General features: G+C 43.4%; 1 protein-coding gene across 7 annotated transcripts in view; it reads left to right on the forward strand.

Annotated features, from left to right (window-relative positions):
• Positions 1-21,266, forward strand: part of LOC145353892 (myelin transcription factor 1-like) — a 74,636-nt gene that overhangs the window by 44,785 nt on the left and 8,585 nt on the right. For 6 of the 7 annotated variants that reach the window (XM_080204838.1, XM_080204834.1, XM_080204835.1 and 3 more), the window contains 4 exons: positions 10,540-10,761; positions 13,426-13,517; positions 15,039-15,142; positions 17,106-17,249. In XM_080204838.1, coding sequence (XP_080060964.1) covers positions 10,540-10,761; positions 13,426-13,517; positions 15,039-15,142; positions 17,106-17,249 — 562 coding nt within the window. Of the gene's footprint in view, positions 1-10,539; positions 10,762-10,954; positions 11,441-13,425; positions 13,518-15,038; positions 15,143-17,105; positions 17,250-21,266 lie in introns of those variants that run through there. The other variant, XM_080204841.1, reaches the window with a different exon arrangement.

Raw genomic sequence — 21,266 nt, forward strand, 5'->3', positions numbered from 1 at the left:
TGCAGTGTTGCATGTAAACCTTGCTTCCCTGGTTCCTTGATCCTCCACCACATCTCTATTCTCTAACGTATATAATAATAAAGCGGGTAATCCCCATGGGGGAATCCATACAGCAAATTTTAGGGAAACTTTCCTAACAACAAAGAAATGTCTCAAGTGATTGTTCTAGACAAAGCTGGAAGCCTCAAAAGTAAAGAACAAAGAAATTTGACAAAAGACCAGTTGAAAATAAAATTAGGCATGTGCTCAGTAATGTAAAGCTATTTACTTCCAGCTTCCTCCTTTCCCTCATCCACATGTCTCCCTTGGGCAACCTCATCCACAGGAATCAGTGTCCGTAAGTATGTTGGCAACACTCAGCTCTTACTTCTCCACCACTTGTCAGAACCCTTGACACATTCCTATGTTGAAAGGCTGCAGGTGGAATCTTCCATTCTAGAGAATAAGTTGGTGGTGGGAGTGGAAATGAGAGTGATTTCCACTAGAGGGCATGATTGCTGGCCCCTGTGATCTTGCACAGTTCAGCTAGTTACCATTTCATTTGTAATGAGCTTGACAAATCTTGGGGTGGGACAGGCAGGAAGTCACCATTCTCCTCCTTCCACCACCACCCCCCCACTCCCACCCCACCTTTGCTCATCGGGTTGCAGATCCTGGCACCATATCTCGAGGGAAGGGCATCCTGACAATCATTCCACTTACGGCAATCCAGCAGCATCAGTCGAGCTATCGTTCCAAAGGGTGAGACATACTGCAGATATCAAAATGTCGCAGTGCAGACAATGGGTGGAATTTTACGAGATTGATTCCAAGTGTCCAACCAGCGTGAAAATGGGAGACTCTCTGATCCATTTTTTGGGTGTGCTTTCGTGCCTATTCTTATGCATTTGGTCTAACTCATATTTGCAATGACTGTTTCTAGCTGCTGCAGGCAGTGGACTGGGCTTAATTTGCCAGCCAGACTGCAGAGGGATCTTTTGCATATGTGCAGACTTCTGCATCTGCACATGTGCAACAACAACTATAGAGGGTGCTATTACACATGTGTAGACCTCTGATGCAACACACGTGCAATTTCAGCAGCAGTTGTCTGACATACAGAGAGCCATCAGGCCTCTGCTGCTGCAGGCAGCCTCAAAACAGCCCCCCACACTCCAAATCATGGGGGCCCACAGTCAATCGCGAGCCCTACACTGCCCAAGATGCAGCCCTTGCCACCCATTCCGAGCAAGCCTCCACCTCTGCTGATCCAGTCACATTTCAGAGTGGCAGCAAGCCCCCCCCCGCCCTTGCCAAATCCGATCATGTTTCAGAGTGGCAGTGGGCCCCTCTCTATGCCCATCAGGCTGCCCCTTCAGGCCCTGCAACCATAGGCTCTGTCCCATAGGCCTCACCCACCCCCAAAGGCAGTGCCAAGGTGCCTAATGAGCATTACCTAAATGCCAGGCTGGCAGTGCCAATGTGCCAGTGTGGCACTGCCAGGCTGGCACTGCCCAAGTTGTCCTTGGCCTCTGGTTGTACTGGTGAGGCCAACACGACTGTTCTCCATTCATGGAGAGCAGGTGTTTTCCTTGCTGGAGGGAACCTCTCAGGGCAAGGTCAGAAAGGCAAGTGAGTCTGATCTATTCAACACCGGGCTCACTCAGATGTTAATGAAGATTTCAATAAATTTGAAAAATTTATTCAGCCTCTCGCCCATTTCTAGTGAGAGGCTGGCCTCACCGGAAATGCGGCTCATGAGAAATCGGGCATCATCTTGATTTCTCGCATCTTGTGCAATCTTACCGGCTCACTTCACCCATTGATGGGCAGGGTACACCACCAATCTGTGTCCGTACAGTTCAGCGATGCCTCCCTGGAGGATCTGCTCCATGTCGTGCAAGGAAAGGCGAGAGGTCCTGTTTCCCAGAGATAGCAGCAGGAGTAAAGCAGTCTTGGGCAGCAGTCAGCATCTGTGGGGCCCACTCCAGAACTAGCTCGCAGTGCAGGAGAAGGGCAAGTGAGCTGCTGCACTTCGCCAGGGTGGTCTACTCACTTCAAAGTGACACTCATAAAGGTGTCAGGCAATGGAAGTGTGCAGAAGGATGTCGGACAAGACTTTGGATTGCAGAACTCAGCAACAGATGGGATATGTGCACTGAATGTGTGGCAACCGCTTCATGCTGTCAGTGCTCTGTCGGTTGCAGGACATTCTGCTGACAAATCGCTTGCTGAGAAGAGCTCAGGTGCTTTGAGTCTTGTTGCGAATACCTGCATGCTCCTAAACTGCTCTTTTCAGCCACCGGGTGACATTCAATCCTTATGTCTGTCTGCGGGATAAAAACATTCACATTCTCCACTGGTTCCGACTCCAGCCGATCTGTTCCCCCAGCCAACAGCTGGTCTGCATATCACCTTCAAATAACCTCATCTCTGGTCTGGGCAGCATAACAGCCAGCTCCAGTCTGTGCCAGAATTGGTGGCAGGAACCCATCTCTCTCTCTTGTGGAGTAATTCCGCGCCAAAATCCCTTGTCCTTGGTGGAAAGGTCTTTGATTTGATTTGCTTTCCTGCTGTCCTTGTTGATGTTGTTGTACAATTTTTTGGTTTTCAGAAGTTTCAGCAGATCGAATGCCAATCGTAGTTGCCTCTTCATCATTAGTAATGCAGGAGAGATCTTGGTCGTGGAATCACAGAATTCCTATACAGAGTTCGGAATTTGCAGAGCTACATGACCTGTGAACTTTGTTCCCTGGTCACTCTCAAGGGATATTTCATAGTTTGGACGAAATGTTCCGCTAATCTATTGCTAGTAGGATGATACAGTGCGGACCTAATATGTCGAATACCATTCTCTTATAAGAAACGTTTGAATTCTTGTGAGACAAACTAGGGTCTGTTATCACTTACTGGTTGTTCAGGGAACCCATTCTGACTAAATACTTCTCAATTGTCTTCTCCAATAAGGTAAATTACATCTCAGTGACCTCTGGTGACTTAGTGTGAGCATCAACCATTGCCAAGGACAAATGTCCTTCAAAAGTTTAACTGATGTTTTTCATGCCCACTAATTCTCCATTCAACACATCATTGTGCTTCTTTAAAATTTTCCTGAGGCCTGATTCTCCATTGCTCAACATGCTGGCTTTGGCCTATTTCAGTTGAATCTTCTCCAGCCATGAACGGCCCATCAATGCTGGATAGTTGTCCTTTACCACGTGTAGAGACAAATCTGCTGTTTGCCCGTTAGGTTGCGCAGCTATTTTGATGCAACCCTGCAGTGGAACCACCTTCATCTGTGTATGTCTTCAGAACTATTCTTGATGACTTCAAGGGAATATGTCTAAGTTTTTCCTCAGGCGCTAGCAAGACTGCTTTCCCCAGTGTCAACTTCCATCTTACTGACTGTCCATTCAACAGTGTAGTGACCCAGTATCAGTGTGTCTCACCAGCATGGCTAGTACATCCAATGACAATTCCCCTTCAGATTGAGTCGCTACAGTTTTCTCAACCCTTTTGTACAGTATAATCATTCCTCCTTTTGCCACCTGGTATTGACACCGTGGCCTGGTGCACTGGGCCCGGAGGGGGTTAAAGGAGGGGGGGCCAGTGGTCATTTGCCCCTCAGCTGCTGTCATACTTCAAAGGAAGGGTCCTTCAGCGGACTGGGAGGAATTGGGTGAGTTCAGGTTGGGTCAAGAAATTGACTTGACCACTCTCCCTGGCAGACTCGGAAGATGGTGACTTCAGGCAGCCCTTTGATCAACATTAGCATTCCTGCCTGTCAGTTATGAAAATTATGAAGTGGCCTGCTCCCTTTAACCTCCATGGCCATTGGTCACCTAGCAGGATTTTAAAGCATTGCAGCACTCCATTTTGCAGCGGAGCTTTTCTTTTCATCCTGTCAAAAGCTGCAGGTGTGAGCAGACCCCTTTGAAGTCCGCTGCCAGTTTTGCCTCAGGGGGGCAGTGGAGTGTGCAGCCACAGGTTCCAGCCTGCACAGCTGTCCACACAGCTCCAGAGTATGCACACAGCTTTGATTTGAAGTCTCTGAAGCTTTCTAGCGATTCAAATTCTTTGAAACCTTCCAGTGGAACCCTTTGATCTCTAACAAATTCAATGTTCAGTGCTTTGAGAAAGATTCCACTGGCAGCTCAATGGATTTCTATCATCCCTCAAGCCATCAGTGTTTATGTTAATTTCCCTTCATGCTTGAATGGATCTCAAGTATTTCATTCATCCTGACCACAATGTTGACAGAGTCTAAGCCCAATTAACAGGCTGTGATTTCTTCAAAATGGTTGTGGTTTGGAGAAGAGAAAGTGAAATAGGAAGTGAAGAAACATGGCTGCTTCTTCTCTGCCTGTTTCCCTGCACTAGGGATGTATGCCATCACATCCGATGAATACAGAAACATTAATACAACAGAGCTTCAGTAAGCCAGTAAGAATGAATACAAATACATAAGTCTTCCTATCGAGTCACTTCTCTCAAATGGCTGGCATTGTGATTACTGAACATTGTGACATAAGGATGATTAAACACTGGCCATTGTTTCTGACAGTACGACCTGGGGTGGGCACACATCATGCAATCCATTGCTCAGAACCTGATGAGCTGCAAGTAATGAGAGAGATGTCAGCAGAGGCGCTGCATCTCCTACTGCTGATGACCTGATGTGAAGTGGATGCAGAGTCCCCAGTGGGTGCTAAACAAGCTTTGTGAGTGGCATGGAACACTGTGGATGTAGTTTGAGGATTAAGAGTGAAGGTCTCCATTCTGGCCTGAATAACTGTAATAAGTCTTCAGAGGCAGAAATCCCTTCACCAAAATCCCTTTATTTACAAACTCTAACAGCAGTACACAGAATGCAAGTCATTAGCACTCTATCCCTGTGGTGCCAGAGGAATAGGCACTCTCAATTAAGTACATGGCAAAGACTCCCTGGTTAGCCCAAGAATTGATTCCTTAACAGGGAGTTCATACTCCAATTGGCCAACCTCAATGGCCTGATTGAAACCATTACAATAACAGAAAGGCAATGGCTTCCCTAAATATTAGGAAAATGATGAGGTGTGTGCTTATATTTTCTAAAGTTCAGAAGAATGAGAGGCAAGTTTATTCAAACCTAGAAAATTCAGAAGGGGTTAGATAAGGTGTGTGCTGAGAGATTCTTTCCGTTGGTCAGGGAATCTAAAACACAGGGAGTCTCTCTCAAGCTGAGGAGCCAATCATTTAGTTCTGAGATGCAGAGAGATTACTTCACCTAAAAGATTGTGAATCTTTGGCATACTCTACTCCAGAGGGTTGTGGATGCTCCCATTAATTAAAGCACTAAAGTCTTGGATAGACAGATTTTCGGTATCCCAGGGAATTGAAGGTTGTGGGGACCAGGTGGGAAAATGGAGTAGAAACGCAAGATAAGACCTGGTTGTATTGAAAGGAGGAGCAGATTCGATGAGCTGTGTTGTCTACTTCTGAGTCTATTTCATGTATCCATTTGTCCAATCCTTCCTGGTTGTCTTTTTTAAATTTAATATTGAGCCAACATGCAGCTGAAGGCTGCAAGTAAAGAGGCACCCAAAGGGGAAAAAACAGGGCAATAGGAATACTGATCCAAGCTGCTTTCCCCTGTGGAAATGGATAAGTTGGCCTTGAAAGCAAGAGAGATTAAGTGTAGGAGTGATGAGGTATGTGTGCGGTTGACTGCAGCCTTTGTAAGAACCTCACATGGACAATTGTTCACCTTGCTGGTCTGCTTATCATGCGATTGCAACCAAAGCGCACCAGATTTCATTAAAGGACATGTATTATCTCATGAGGTGAGAGCAGGTGGAGTGGGCCTGTGTACTGGCCCATTGAAAGGCTATCCATGTGAAACATCAAGAGTTCTTATGAGGCTCTGCAGGGTCCATGCAAGAAAGATGTTTGACTTAGCTGAGGTGTCCAGAATGACAGAACACTGTCTCACAGAATTACTAAAGCCACCTGGGACTGAGGTGTGTCAGATTCTGCAGTTGGAGGGTGTGAATGGCTGGACCTCCAGACCCCAGAGTGCAGTTGAGGCACTTTCATTGGGTGGACTCAAAACTTATTTCAGTATTTTTCAGAATGATAAAGATGTCAAGGGATATGGGGTACTGAAGGAGACTAGCAAGCGGGGGACGAGTTACAAGAACTTGCTGTATAGTGGAGCAATCTCAAGGAACCAAACAGTCCACTCATGCTGCTCTTCCCTATGCACTTGTGTTTCTGGTTCCACCTGGATGATCTCTCTGCAAGGTATGCCTCCCACTGGGGGAAGGTGTGAGGGCGACATGATTGCATCCTTGCCAAGATGAGAAATCATGATGCTTTTTAATGTGCCATGCATGAGAACTTCCTGAGGCCATGGGAGAAATTTCATTTCTACTTACAGGTGCCTGAGCTTGAGGAAGAATGGAGTGCTGTGCAGGTTCTGGTGTGCTCATTTGGCACAAGGGATCTGTGTAGCAGTACAGTTTGGTGTATACAAAAGATCACACCACCAGCAGGGTTCATGTTAAGTAGCACAATTTAATTCATGCATCATAAATCAGGGTACATGAGAGTAAATATAACATGTGTTCTGCATAAGGAGCCATGGCCTGCCAGCCAGCAGAGGATTGAAAAGAACATAGTAAAGAAAATATCTTGGCAGCCTACTCTGCTTGATATCTATTAGTGATTATATTTGTCAAGGGCCTGTCTTCAGCATCGTACCTTTGCACTGGCCTCTGCATGTGCCTTGGTGACATCCTGGCCCTCATCACTGTCATCACCTTCCCCATTCTCATTTTCAGAGAAAACTTCTCAGTCCTCCCTGTCTCTCTCTCTGCAAAAACATGCCCTCCTTTGTTAAGCAAGGTTGTACACGATGCAGCAGATAATGACAATCTGAGACACTGCAGGGAATATTGGAGTGCTCTTTCTGAGTGGTCCGAACATCTAAATCGCATCTTTCCAAAGCCTATCATCTGTTGCAGAGACATGTGCGGCATTGTACCTCCTCTCGGAGCAACTCTGAACAGCGAACTAGCATCATCAGCTGGTCTTCTGAGGGTAACCCTTGTCCCAAAAAGTCAGCCTTGCAGTCACCAAGGTCCTTCAAACATTTTTCACATCTAGAAGTGGTTCAGGTTGAAGGCAGGCAAATCTCCAGGGTCTGATTACCGACATCCTAGAGTCTTAACAAGGAAGTGGCATTAGAGATAGTGGATCCACAGGTCACAATATTCCAAAATTCCCTGGAATGGTTCCACTGGATTGAAAAAATGTTCATAAAAGCCCTTGTTCAAAAAGGGAGGGAGGCAAAATATGGAAGCTTTTTAAAAACTTATTGTCACAAGTAGACTTACATTAACACTGCAATGAAGTTGCTGTGAAAATCCCTGAGTTGCCACACTCTCGCGCCTGTTCGGGTACACTGAGGGAGAATTTTAGCATCCATTGCACATAACCAGCACGTCTTTCAGACTGTGGGAGGAAAACTATAGGCTAGTTAGTTTGGGATTGGACTTTGCTGCTGTTCACTACCCATGTCGCTTGGAGGCATCCACATGTCTCCCTCCTTCAATCCCTTCTATATGGACATTCCTGCTCGCCACCCACCCCCCCCACTCCCCCACCCATATCTGTTAACATACCCATGCCCCTCCTTAGACTGAGCCGTCCCATTCTCAAGGCCAGCTATACCGTAACTTCCCATAACCCATGAGACCATCCATTACCTGCCCATAACACTAGCACTTCCACCCAACTTGATCCAATTTTTTTGCTGTACTTTCTGCCTCCTTTTACCCTCATTTAAACAGTTAGGATATCACCGACCCCTTCCTTTAGATCCATCTCTCTATGAAGCTCACAGCTTACACCCCCCTACAACAGGACAAGGTGTAAATGACCTGCTTACCTTTCTAACATGTGCCGACAGGCTGGCTTCCTGCTCCAGACTCATTCTAACATGCACCAAAAGTCTGGCTTCCTTCTCTGAAACCTTCCTAACCAGACTTGGATAATATGGCATCCTTCCCCAGACATTCTCTTAACCAGATCCAGGTATCCTTATTCCCTTCCCCGCTGACCCTGACTCCTTTTCCTAGCTTCCACTTCACCCTTCCCCTCTGACCATGCCTCCCTTGACCAGCCTTCACTCTGCCCTACCCTGTTGACCCTGCCTCACTTGCCAGTCTCCATGCAACTTGGACTACCAGCATCAGATCTCAAACAATAGGCTGTGATTTACAAGAAATCCCCAAGAATGACGAAGCGGTGGCTACACCCTCCGAAGTTCAGGAGGAGGACCAGCACCAAGGTGCATGCCACTTAGATGCAGTCATGAATCTGAACACACCAGTTTCTGGCTTGTGGAGGACAGAATTTAAAGGGGGCACTTAACTCTGGTGAGCATGCATGACATGCAAATGCATGCAAAAGTGTTTCCTGACACTGACCACCGGGAAGCCCGACTTGCCTTTAAAGTTCCAAGAGCTTAATTGCAAAAGTTCAGGATGCAGTTCAAGGTTCTACGAAAATCATTTACACACTTACAAATATAAAATCATCCATGAACCAGTGTAATTGGCCAGTGTAATAGAACATAATTGTTTCTTTTTTTCCCATTAAAAGGCATTCCATGATGTATTAATAATGGTAATTTAATGCAGTGTTATTTATACAGCTCAAAATGGATTAATTACCTAAACCCAGCATTTTTTAATCTGTGTGCCCAGTCCACCACGTTTAAATAACCTGATTTGAAACCACTGAAGTTGACTTTGAAAAATTACACTGAACAATTTGACAGGCATATCGGTATACGCTAATCAGTTTCTTAGTGGATTCAATAATTTGTGATATGGAAAAGCTTTTCAAAAGTCCGAATTAGTGCCCAAGCACTTAAGATAATGAGTAAAATTTAAAGAGTCTTCCTGAACCAGCACAGTTGGCAGAATCTCCAAAGTCAACCTGGGGTGTAGCTGGCTCGTAAGTTCATAAGACGTAGAAGGAGAATTAGGCCAGTTTTGTGGGTGAGGTCTGTTCCAGGCAAATTGAGCATCAGATTAGTGGGAAAGTTCATGGAACACGCGGAGATAAGCGGCTTTGAGCATAACTCGCATTTAAAATTCCTCCATTGTTTGCGTTGGTTCTGCCAACCAGTTGGGCATTCAAAAATCAAAATCAACCCCAGCAGTTATTGTACACCAGGCCCTTAATCTAACCTGGGATTGTAAATTGACAGGCAATGGCAATCACCCAACTCCACCTGCTTAGTCCATTTTACCATAGGGACTTTTGTGCAGTGACCTTGCAGAGGCATGTCAAATTAAACACAGCCCCACCTGAGCACTGATCATCACAACTTTGCCTGTCAGAAAAATCAGACACATATACAAATGGATTGACAGCTTATTGCACCTTCTTCTGAAAAACATGTTTATGTAAAGCAAAGTTATACATCTTATTTGCTTATGTCAGAATCATATATATATTTGGATTTAATTTTAATTCAGTTCACTGTAGCTATAACATATTGCCTACTTTTAATTATAAAGATTATTATCAGTTTATTTGTGTGTTAAATGAAAGGTTATTGTATAATGAAAGGTAATTCAATGAAAGTAGCAATTTAGTTTTTCTATATTTTTAATCAGCGTCTATAAGATGAATGAGAGCTGGAAATGTAGTTTTCATGGTACTCGTCAGAACTGCGAGAGCTTCATTAGCAGCCAAATTCTATTCAAATTAGAGCGTAATGAGACAGGCCCTGATGTCCGTGATCTTGTGCATATCTCCAAACTCACCCATTTATAAAAGGCATTAAAGTACAGCTGGGTTGTAACTTCTTAAAGCAATGGAATGAAAATCAATGAGTTATATAAGGTGATACATTCAGCTCTATTTGATTATCGCTCAAGCAAAGAAGGTGATATTTATCCCTTTTCCTAAAATAACATGACAGGAAATTTCCATTTGGAAGAGACACTAATAGTGCCATTTAAGGTCAAATGGCCAATGCAGAACACACATAAAAACGGCTGAGAAATTCCAAATGAGTAAATATCTTCCAGTTCAGGAGTATGGTTAGATATTACACAGGTATTAAGGCTTTACATCCTGTACTCATCCATCACACAGCAGGAATCAGGTTTCAAAGTGATGCACTTTAAGGAAGCAAAGCCAGGTTTTAAAAAGAAAAAAGAGCCTATCTGTTGCTCCAGAGTTTGAAGTTCACTTGCTATTTACTAACAGTTTCTTAATATCAGTTACAAGCAGTACATTAATCCTCTTGGGTAGAATTGAGCAGGAGGGTCTTCAGACACTGTTGAACATCAGAGTCATACTCCAAGCCCCATACTAACCGTAAACAACACATGGTAGATCTGCATCAGAAGATCTCGTCTTTCACATTTGCACTTGCATAATATTTTGATTTTTTTTGTCCTGATTTAAGTTTTCCTTCATGTTTTGTAGCATTTCTGCTTCCAGTTTGTTGGAGTTATGAGCACAATTAACCAGTATCAAATCTTTGTTTACCTTTAGATGCCCTGTTCTTGGATGTGATGGGCTCGGGCACGTAAGTGGCAAGTACGCGTCACATCGGAGCGCATCTGGCTGTCCTTTGGCCGCGCGCAGACAAAAGGAAGGATTCCACAATGGGTCACCATTTACTTGGAAGCCTGTGAAGGGAGATGGACCAGCTTGTCCAACTCCAGGGTGTGATGGCTCAGGACATGCTAATGGCAGCTTTCTTACGCATCGAAGGTATATATCATTAACCTGATAAGTAAATCAAACAATAGTTAAAGTGGATTAAGACCTCCACTGAAGAAATTTCAGACAAATGTGCTGAATATTAGGACTTAGATTTATTTTTCACTTTTTGTCAGTTGACATCAAACATCTGTATGATACTAATCTCCCAATCCTAACATTGCAATATTTAACACGAAAACAGAAAATGCTGGAGAAACTCAGCAAGTCTGACAGCATCTGAGGAGAGAGAATAGAGCCATTGTTTCCAGTCAGGATGACCTTTCATCAGAGCAAAATTGCAATATTTAATTTCTGATGGGTGAAAACTATCAAGATGACTAGGAACACTGTGCAGTCGGTAAGCTAAACACATGGAAGAGGAGTGTGGCAAACAGCAATAAGTGAGGTAGTGGAGCAGAATTAAACTTTAGAATAAAGAAAACATTGATGAGGCACTGCCACTTTATGATCCGATTAAGCACCCCCATCATTACATTGCCAGCAGCTCTGGATGATACTGCTGTGCTCCCTAGACTGGCCAATTGTTAAAAATAAATTAGTTCACAACGTGTAGCACTGAAATAAAAAGTTATAAATCTTTTTAATTCCCCAGAGTAATTTTATTGCTACCGTATTAATCCTACAGTATTGAAGAGATACAGCTGTTCACATACCCTGGTAGAAATGTTAACCCGTGTAAAATCATTGAGTTACCACCTGCATCAGAAATTACAGGCAGGAAAAGGCATGGGAATTCTTTCCACAACTGATGAAACTAAGCACATTGTCTAGGCTCAAATGGTTCAAACACTGCTTCAGCTCTGTTTGCATTTAGAAACTAGAAGCAGAAGCAGGCCATTTGGCCCTTCGAGCCTGCTCCGCCATTCATTTCGATCATGGCTGATCATCAAATTCAATATCCTGATACCACCCCCCTAATCCCTTGAATCCTTTTAACCCCTAGAGTCATAACTAGTTTCTTTGTGAAATCGGACAACGTTTTGGCTTCAACTACTTACTGTGGTAGTGAATTTCATACATTCACCACCCTCTGGGTGAAGGAATTTCTCCTCACCTCAGTTCTACAAGGTTTACCCCTTATCCGCAAACTATAACCCCTCGTTCTGGACTCCCCCACCATTGGGAACATTCTTTCTGAATCTTCCCTGTCTGACCCTGTTAGAATTTTACAAGTTTCTATGAGATCCCCTCTTGCTCTTCTAAACTCCAGTTAATTTTATCCTAACAGACTTAGTTTCTCCTCATATGACAGACTTGAGAGGAAGAGAGATAAAAGGAGAAAATTCCAGGCCTTCGGCCTTGATAGCTGGAGGCATAGATGGTAGGTTAACTAAATTCAGGGATGCTCAAGGGGCTGGAATTGGCAAAGCAGAGATATCCCGAATGGTTGTCGGACTGGAGGTTACAGAGATAGGGAAGTGGGTTGCAAGGCCATAGACAGATTTGAAAATTAAGGATAAGAATGTGCACTGAGACAGTAGCACATTCAGGGAGCAACAGTTTGCAAGAATAAAGCGGTTAAGCATGTTTCTCGAGGAGGGTGGGGTAATAACAGCAGATGTATATCAACTGACATGTAATGGAATATAGCTGAAGACCTGCATTGTTTTAAATTCATCCAGAATTTACTGAAAAAAAAACAATTGCCAAAGTATTTGGAATAAACAAATAATGCAAATCTCAGGAGCCAGAGTCAATCTGAGTATCAAATCAGATCAGTATCAACAGCAAGTTAACCCGCTTAGTCTGTATAAAGTTAGTGCAGGCAGAATGTAGCATTGAAGTGTCAACCATTTAAATGTAGGTTTTGTTAACCAAATATGTCTGACCTATTCTTTTCATTTTGTTAAATGTTTAACAGCTACTGACAGCATTATAATTATTTAATTCCGATTTCGATAAATATGCATCCCTAAATGTGTGCACAAAATTCTTAGTCCTGAATTTTGCAGGTGGTGGGGCCTCACTTCCCACCATCCGAAAAGCAGGTGGGGGGGATGTGTACTTGAAACAGCATTAAGTGGCTACAGGTGGGACTTCCACCCCTTAGTCGGGAGGCAGTGCCACCTTAGAGAGCTAACAGCCAGACTGATTGGCCAACAGTCTCTGCAGCAATACCACTGTTGGACGATGCCTGAGACTAAGCCTGGGTACCAGAGGCCCAGGTATGTTCAAGGGGTCCCAAAACAAGGTTGGTAGGAAGACCTAGAGGCAGCACAAAGATGCTGATCAGGGTCTCAGGGGAGAGGCCAGGAGGAGAAGGACGTCCAAAGGTCACCGGACCTTAAGGGGGGAACACCCAACTTCTAATGGAGACCACCTGTTTCCCACCTGAGATGTAACTCTGTTCCCACACACAAGTTCAATCCCCCCCATCAGCTTAATATCAAGGCTGGGTGGGAAACCAAATAATCGGCCATTTAAGGGTCTCAATTGGGACAAGGGTGGACTTCCCAACTGAGGCCTTGCCTCCCCCAGTGTGAATTCCATTCTGTGACTGGGGTTGGCAGAATCCTTTGATTTCACACAGCATCCCTCCTTCCTCTCCCCACCCAGCCCCCCAATGGCCTAATACACACAAGTGAGGGAGCACTTTCAAACTTACCTTTGTGACTTATTCAATCTTATATCAATTTTTTTCTTTTTTTTCAGTCTTTCTGGCTGTCCAAGGGCTACTTTGGCCATGAAGAAAGCAAAATTCTCAGGGGAGGATCTACTAACTACCAAATTCAGAGCTAGTGATGGTAAAAATTAAAATAAATTGAAAATCAATGCAGTCTTCCAATTTACTGGTAAACAATGTAAATACAATTTGCAAAGCCATTGATTGGTGGCTTTCATAAGAAATGTATGGAATCACAAGACTGAGATCCTCCTGTGCCAAATAATGGTTACCTAGAGTAAAAAGAAAATATAATTTACCAGGTAGAGATAAATGGCCTTGTATTACAAATGAATTTGAATGTTGTCTACAATTATAGGTAAGCATAGCAAACAACATTTATCTACCTGAATCCAAGTAACTAAGTCCACTTTAACCCTAAACCATTGGCTAGACGGCTGGTTCATGATGCAGAGCAATGCCAATAGTTCCCATACCACCTGAGGTTCTTCATGAAGGCCCAACCTCTGCATTTGTCCCTCACCTGAGATGTGGTGACCCTCAGGTTCTAGTTATCATGGGTAAGCGGTCCCTCTCAAACAGGGGGAGCAGCCTCTGGTTATCTGGGACTATGGCAACTTTACTTTTACTAAGTACCAATAAGGACTGCTTTGTAGGATAAAGCAAGCAGTAGAATAATGCTGCTTATTGCTGTGATCATAGAGTCCCTATAGTGCAGAAGGAGGCCATCCAGCCCACCGTGTCTGCACCAACAACAATCCCACCCGGGCCCTATACCCATAACCCCAAATTAGCTTGGCCAATCAACTCAACCAGCACATATTTGGAGTGCGGGAGAAAACCCGGAAGAAACCCATCCAGATACGGGGAGAATGTGCAAACTCCACACAGGAGGCCAGAATTGAACCCAGGTCCCTAACACTGTGAGGCAGCAGTGGTAACCACATTACCACTGTGCTGCCCTAATGTGAATAAAATTGCTGGGGTAGTACTTCCCGTTTGCATACAAGAATTATACTCTCCACAACTGTTATTTTTAAAATTGTCAATTTTATGTCCAACCAAACCTTGAACTTAAGTTTCCTTCTGCACTCAACCTTGGTGGTGAGAGCCATGACGAAAAGCCATCTTAAAGTGGCTCCATTGTTTAACTGAATGGGGAAGACCAGATCAGCCTGAGAGCTGTTCCAAAGCTGACCAAACCTAGCATACAACCAAGTAAATTTGGGGTGACTTCACAGAGTCAGTCAGCTCCAAGTCAGCCCATGATCAACTTACCAGAAATTAAGCCACTTAATTATTTTCTATAATTGACATCACTGGGGAGGCTGAAGAAGAAAGGAGGAAAGGAGATACCATTCAGTCGTCCTCTTGGTGTTTTTTATTAATATATAGCATGATAAAAAGGGAGGGTAATTTGAAATACAAGCACTCTTCCAACATTTTAGCTCTTTTGATGACTGCATTTCCTGTCTAGGGGCCAGAAATAAATAACAACAGGCAAGCACATAATACATTCTTATCAGTCATTTCAATACAAAGTCTCCACTAAAAGAAGTAGTTAGTGGAATGTCACACAAACAGCATTTTCTAGATTTTGTAGGATAAAGACTACTTTCTTAAATCCATATTTTACTCGCAGCAATTGAAAATGATGAAGAAATTAAGCAACTGGACAAGGAGATCAGTGAACTAAATGAATCCAACACAGAGATGGAATCTAATATGGTGAAATTGCAATCACAGGTACAACTATAAGAGGGCATCTTTTCAGACTCTTATTTCAATCCAGATGATTATTGTTCAGTGTTGTTACAACAGAAATGTGCCAATAAATTGCTCACATCAAGACATGCTCATTTCAGTAGAACTGGGCGAGTAATTTAGTATGGAAATTTGAAATAATGAATGATACAGTTAACATTTCTGGTTGATAGCCTTTCATTAGAAAGCCAATTCCTTAATCTTTTAACCTGTGAAACGGTTAATGAAACACAGAATAAAAAGGTTGAGAAATATATAATTAATGTTTGACATCTTTTACATATTATGGGGGTGGTCTGTCATCAGCCTGCTCTTGCCAGAGAAACATTGTAAGGAACCTCACCTGTTTAAGACATTTTTGACTTGGCGACCTGGAAGGTGTTCTTCTGTGATCATTCCCATCCTGTGCAATTTTTGTAAAGCGCTCTGTACTCAGCCTTAGAAGAACACTTTCTACTGTAATATTTCCCACACCAGCCTTGCTTGGACTGGTCCTAGTGACAGTTGCAATTCATGCTAATTTTATGTCCTAAAACCATACCCTAGGAACTGAATTAGGACTGCTCAAACTTCTGTCACATTGGACCATTGCAGTCACAAAATGGAGGAGACTTTTATCTTAATAGTCTGGGTTGGATTTAAAGTAGTGAAGAAAGTTCATGGTTGGACATGTACCTTAGGACGCTCTGCCATCAGCAACGTGCTTGCCACTGGCCCAACCAGGATTTCATGAGCAGTAAGGGTGGGTTGCCCATCTGTGGGCCAATTGACACCCTTAAGTGTACAATCAATTAAAGGCCACATCCTGTCTCTGTGTTCATTATACACCCACCATTAATCCTAGTTTAACCCAGTAGGCTGCTGGCCAGTTAAAGGGATGGAGGGGTCCTGTTGCTGGTCCCCTGGTGCCATTCTGGGCTCCTCTCTAAAACTTTTCTTCCCCACGTTCATCCTCCCCACCACTCCCCTGCACCGTGTCCAACATCCATCCCATTATCCCTCAACAGGGATCAGTCAGCCTGGCCCCACTGAGATCCCAGTGTACCTGAATATGCAGGTTCAGCTCTGAACTGACTCATCTGATGAAGGAGCCTGAGACTCTGAAAGCTGGTGCTGTCAAATAAACCTGTTCGACTTTAACCTGTGTTGTGCTCCACCTCCTTGGCATGCCTGTAATACCGGCAGTGGCCACTGCTTCTGCTGGTACTGCCAGATCTGCTTACCTCTGAATGTCCGGCAGCTGGATGAAGTGGGATTTCTTCCTAGAAATAGACTGAAGTCTCACTTCATACTAATTAAAGCACCATCATCCAAGGCATTACAGCAGGGTGAGTCAGCTAAGCTGAAGCCAACCCACCCCTATCATTTACGGTGAGGTGCATGGGGCCCGTGCTAAGAGTATAATCCAAGCAAATATCCCAGAAATGAAAAGCTCACTAATTATCCACTTGACCTACCAATTGATCTCCTAAGTATGTCTACATAGTAAGCAGCAACATCTCATTTGTATGTAATAATTTTAAATTTCTTCATGTAGTTACTCTCCCATTTCATAGCCTCTTTATGTGGCAATGGTGGTTAAAAATAATTTATTTGCTGTGGAATAATACATTCCCATGATGTAGAACTTTCAGAATCTGTTTTGCTATTCATGTGCCCTGTTGATACTTCACTGCATAGAGGAATGCTTATTATTGTGGGACAGGTTATTCACAATGTACACTTCAACGGCCACATCATAGTTGTTAGTAAGAGCAGCATTTGTTGTTTTCACATGGTCTTTAACATGTTTAATTTTTATTGGTCTGAAATAATACTAGGAGGAATTGAAATCGTTGTGGGTGTCAAATTAAATGCATGAATTAACTGGGTTTGAACCAGAGTTAAAGATCTCTTAAAGGTCACTGAACCACTCTGCTAAAATTCACCACTAATGCTTTTTTAGATTTCCAACATGGAAAAGAATTTGAAAACCATCGAAGATGAAAACAAAGTGATTGAAGAGCAAAATGAAGCCTTATTCAAAGAGCTAGCTGGGTTGAGTCAGGCGCTGATACGTAGCCTTGCTGACATAAAACTGCCTCAAATGGTAAGCAAACTTACTCTGCATTTTATTCTCTTCTTTTTTTCTGTCAGGGAGTTTCATAGCTGACTGTTATTCTGATGATATTGCGGATAATTTTATACATTTGTGCTGCTGATGCATGCTTTCGCCTGCTGTGAGCACATATTGGGAATTTTAACATAGAAATGAGTATGCCCACAAGATTTTCTGTCAATAAGATTATTCATAGGATGTAAAATTTGTGAAATGTACCCTTGCTTTTTCCTTCTTCAAGCTTCCAATAATAAAGTCAAAGTCCTGTGCCATAATTTTGCAAACAAAATGTTTTCCTTTTGATGAAAGGAGTCATTGGAGCAGCATTAGCATTTGAATCTGATTAATTGTAGTTCTGATTCCACAATTCAACTAACATACCTTGGAGTTCAGAATAATCTTCAATTTTTTTCCTCACCTTGTGGATTTAGGCTTGAGTCAAGATTTTCTTGTGTTCAGTTTTGGGCTGTGGACTTCACTGGCTAGGCCAGCATTCATTGCCCATCCCTAATTGCTCCTGAGAAGGTCATGGTGAGCTGCCATCTTGAACCACTGCTGTCCCTGTGGCTTAGATACATCCACAGTGCTATTTTAGGGAGGGAATTCTAGGATTTAGACCAAGTGACAGTGAAGGAATGGTGGTATATTTCCAAGTCAGGATGGTGAATGGCTTGAAAGGGAACATCCAGATGGTGGTGTTCCCAGGTATCTGCTGCCCTTGTCCTTCTAGATGGTAGTGGTGTGGGTTTCTAAGCTCCTGCCTAAGAAACCTTGGTGATTGCAAACAAGATAAAACATTTGTCTACTAGACTGATGTCACAACCATTGTGGACACTTATGTTTTCAATACTATCATTGTTTAGGTCTATTTCCCGTTTTACTCGTTTTGCCTTTTGGCTGTGTGCCATTAACTCTGTGAAACATGTTTGCTGTGCTTGTTTTGCAGCCATGGTCTCAGAAATATGAGCTGGGTCACTTCTCCCCATTAATGGTCTTCCACTAAATCAGCTACACAGAGGGGAAAGTGTTCAATGTACATGCATGATACTCTGGCCAGTGATTGCAGAGTAAATAACATTATGTTGATTTGTCAAGACATCATTCAAATATTATGGAAGCAGTTGTGACTGAATGCCTTATCAGTGCAATAGGGCCTTCTCAATCCCAGCAAGACTGGCAGCAACCCAGAAGACTCAGCAAAATATTGTCCTGTATTAATTCATTTATGAGATATGGACATTTCTGGCAAGGCGAACATTTATTGCCCATTCCTAAATAATCTTGAGAAGACGCTGCAGTCCATGTGGTGTAGGTACATCCAAAGTGCTATTAAATACTGAGCTCCAGGATTTTGAAACAGCAAAGATAAAGGAACAGAGAAAACAGGTGGCATAGTCGTTAGCACTGCTGCCTCACAGCACCAGTGTCCCAGGTTCAATTCCGGCCTCGGCTCACTGTCGGTGTGGAGTTTGCACATTCTCTCCATGTCTGTGTGGGTTTCCTCCAAGTGCTCGAGTTTCCTCCCACACTCTAAAGATGTGCGGGTTAGGTTGATCAGCCGTGCTAAATTGATCCTAATGTCAGGGGGATTAGCAGGGTAAATATGCAGGGTTGCGAGAATAAAGCCTGGGTAGGATTGTCAGTGCAGACTCGATGGGCTGAATGGCCTCCTTGGAGGGGAACTTGCGGACAGTGATATTTCCATGTACCTATCGTAGGTGATAGTAGTGTCAAAGAAGCCTTCCGAATTTACTGCAGTTCTTGTCAATGGTGCACATTGCTGTCACAGTGTGCTAGTGGTGAAGGGAGTGAACCTTTAAAGTGGTGCTTGGTGTGCTAATCAAGCGGGTTGCTTTGTCCTCAGTGGTGTTAAGCTTCTTGAGTATTGATGGTGCTGCTATCAGGCAGGCAGGTGGGAAGTATTTCATCACATTCCAGGCTTGTACTTTCTAGGTGGTGAACAGGTTTCAGAGAGTCAGGAGGTGAGTTACTCACTGCAGAATCCGCAACCTATAACCTGCTATTGTAACCATTGTATTTGGGTGGCTGGTCCAGTTATATTTAGGAACACAGAGACATAGGAGCAGGAGTAGGTCACTCGGCCCCTCAAGCCTGCTCCATCATTTGGCTAGATCATGGCTGATCTTCTATCTCAACACTATCTTCCCACACTATCTCCACATCCCGTGATATCATTGGTTTATAGAAATCTGTTGACCACTGTTTTGAACATAACATAAGAACATAAGAAATAGGAGCAGGAGTAGGCCATCCAGCCCTTCGAGCCTGCCCCGCCATTCAATAAGATCATGGCTGATCTGTCGCTGCTCAGTTCCACTTTCCCGCCCTCTCCCCATAACCCTTAATCCCCTCTCCTATCAAAAACCCATCAACCCGCGTCTTAAAAATATTTAGCGAGGCAGCCTCCACCACTTCAACGGGCAGAGAATTCCAGAGATTCACCACCCTTTGAGTGAAGAAGTTCCTCCTCAACTCCGTTCTAAACCGCCCCCCTTTTATCTTGAGGCTGTGCCCCCTAGTCCTATTGTCTTTTTTGAGCGGGAAGAGTCTCTCCACCTCTATCCTATCCATCCCATTCATCATCTTATACGTCTCAATGAGATCTCCCCTCATTCTTCTAAACTCTAACGAGTACAAGCCCAGTTTATTCAGCCTCTCCTCATAGCTCAACCCCCTCAACTCTGGTATCAGCCTAGTAAACCTCCTCTGCACTCCCTCCAAGGCCAAAATATCTTTGCGCAGGTGCGGCGCCCAAAACTGCACACAGTACTCCAGCTGCGGCCTCACCAATGCCCTATACAGCTGCAGCAAGACCTCCCTACTTTTATATTCAATCCCCCTCGCTATGAAGGCCAGCATCCCATTCGCCTTCCTGACCACCTGCTGCACCTGCAAGCTGGGTTTTTGCGACTCATGCACAAGGACCGAACATACTCAATGACTGAGCCTTTGTTGCCGTGTTGGGTAGAGAATTCCAAGGATTCACTACCTTCTGATTGAGAAATTCCTCCTCATTTTCGTCCAAATGACCTATGTCCCTTTTTTAAAATTTACTTGTGGATCTCACTGCCAAGCTACTTGCCAGTTGTTCCACTTACTTATTTCTACTGCTTCAAATAACTTACCTCCTAAAAAAAATTACCATTAAAACATTGCTCCTAACAGAAAATAGATAACTCATGATCTGTTTTAATTATTTCCACGACTTTATCCAGTGAAGGCTATAAGAAATGATGTTTCTCCACCACTAAAACATTTCAAAGGTTGATTTAATAAATGTAAAAGCATGATTTTCTCTTGGGCATTAGATGGTCCAAGGAGCCTTACAGTTCTGCACAAAGGTTAAGTCAATCATAATAATGTCCATGCATTTGAAGTTGCTGATCAATTAATTTGCTGTGCCAGTGCTAGACTTTTCTAAATTCCCAGTGTTATGAACCAGATCAAAAACTCCCCAAGATAGGTTATGAAGCTAGCCTAGACCCCAACTTTATTTGATTTTTGGCATTAGTGCGAGAATAAGGTGTTTCACCCCAGGTGTGATTCTATTAACATAATAAGTAGTTTTATTTATTAAAACAAACAGTATTTAAGAACACAATTACAATATAATAAAAATAATTAACATAGTTTTTACCAATTAAAATATTTAAACATGACAAAGGATAATTCTTAACATCTAGCTGTCTATCCCTATGGTTCCAACTTAAGCAATATACTCCCAGACATAAATCCTACTTCAGAGCCAATTGGCAATGAGAACAGATATACTCATGTGGATGCTAGATTTCCAGCCTTGTAATCCCTCTGGACAAATACAGAAAGACACTTGCCTTCTGAGTCCCATATAGCAACTTCCTGAGAAAGGTCTACCATCAAGCAGCAGAACTTCAGAGAAAGAGACCCATTTTCTGGCAGATCCCATCTCCGAATCCAGAGACTGAGAGTTATTTCTTCTCTCTACAGCTCCCAAACAGAAGCTGAGCT

Source organism: Carcharhinus amblyrhynchos, chromosome 16 (genome assembly GCF_965287045.1).
Source record: "Carcharhinus amblyrhynchos chromosome 16, sCarAmb.v2.hapA, whole genome shotgun sequence".
Taxonomy (NCBI): domain Eukaryota; kingdom Metazoa; phylum Chordata; class Chondrichthyes; order Carcharhiniformes; family Carcharhinidae; genus Carcharhinus; species Carcharhinus amblyrhynchos.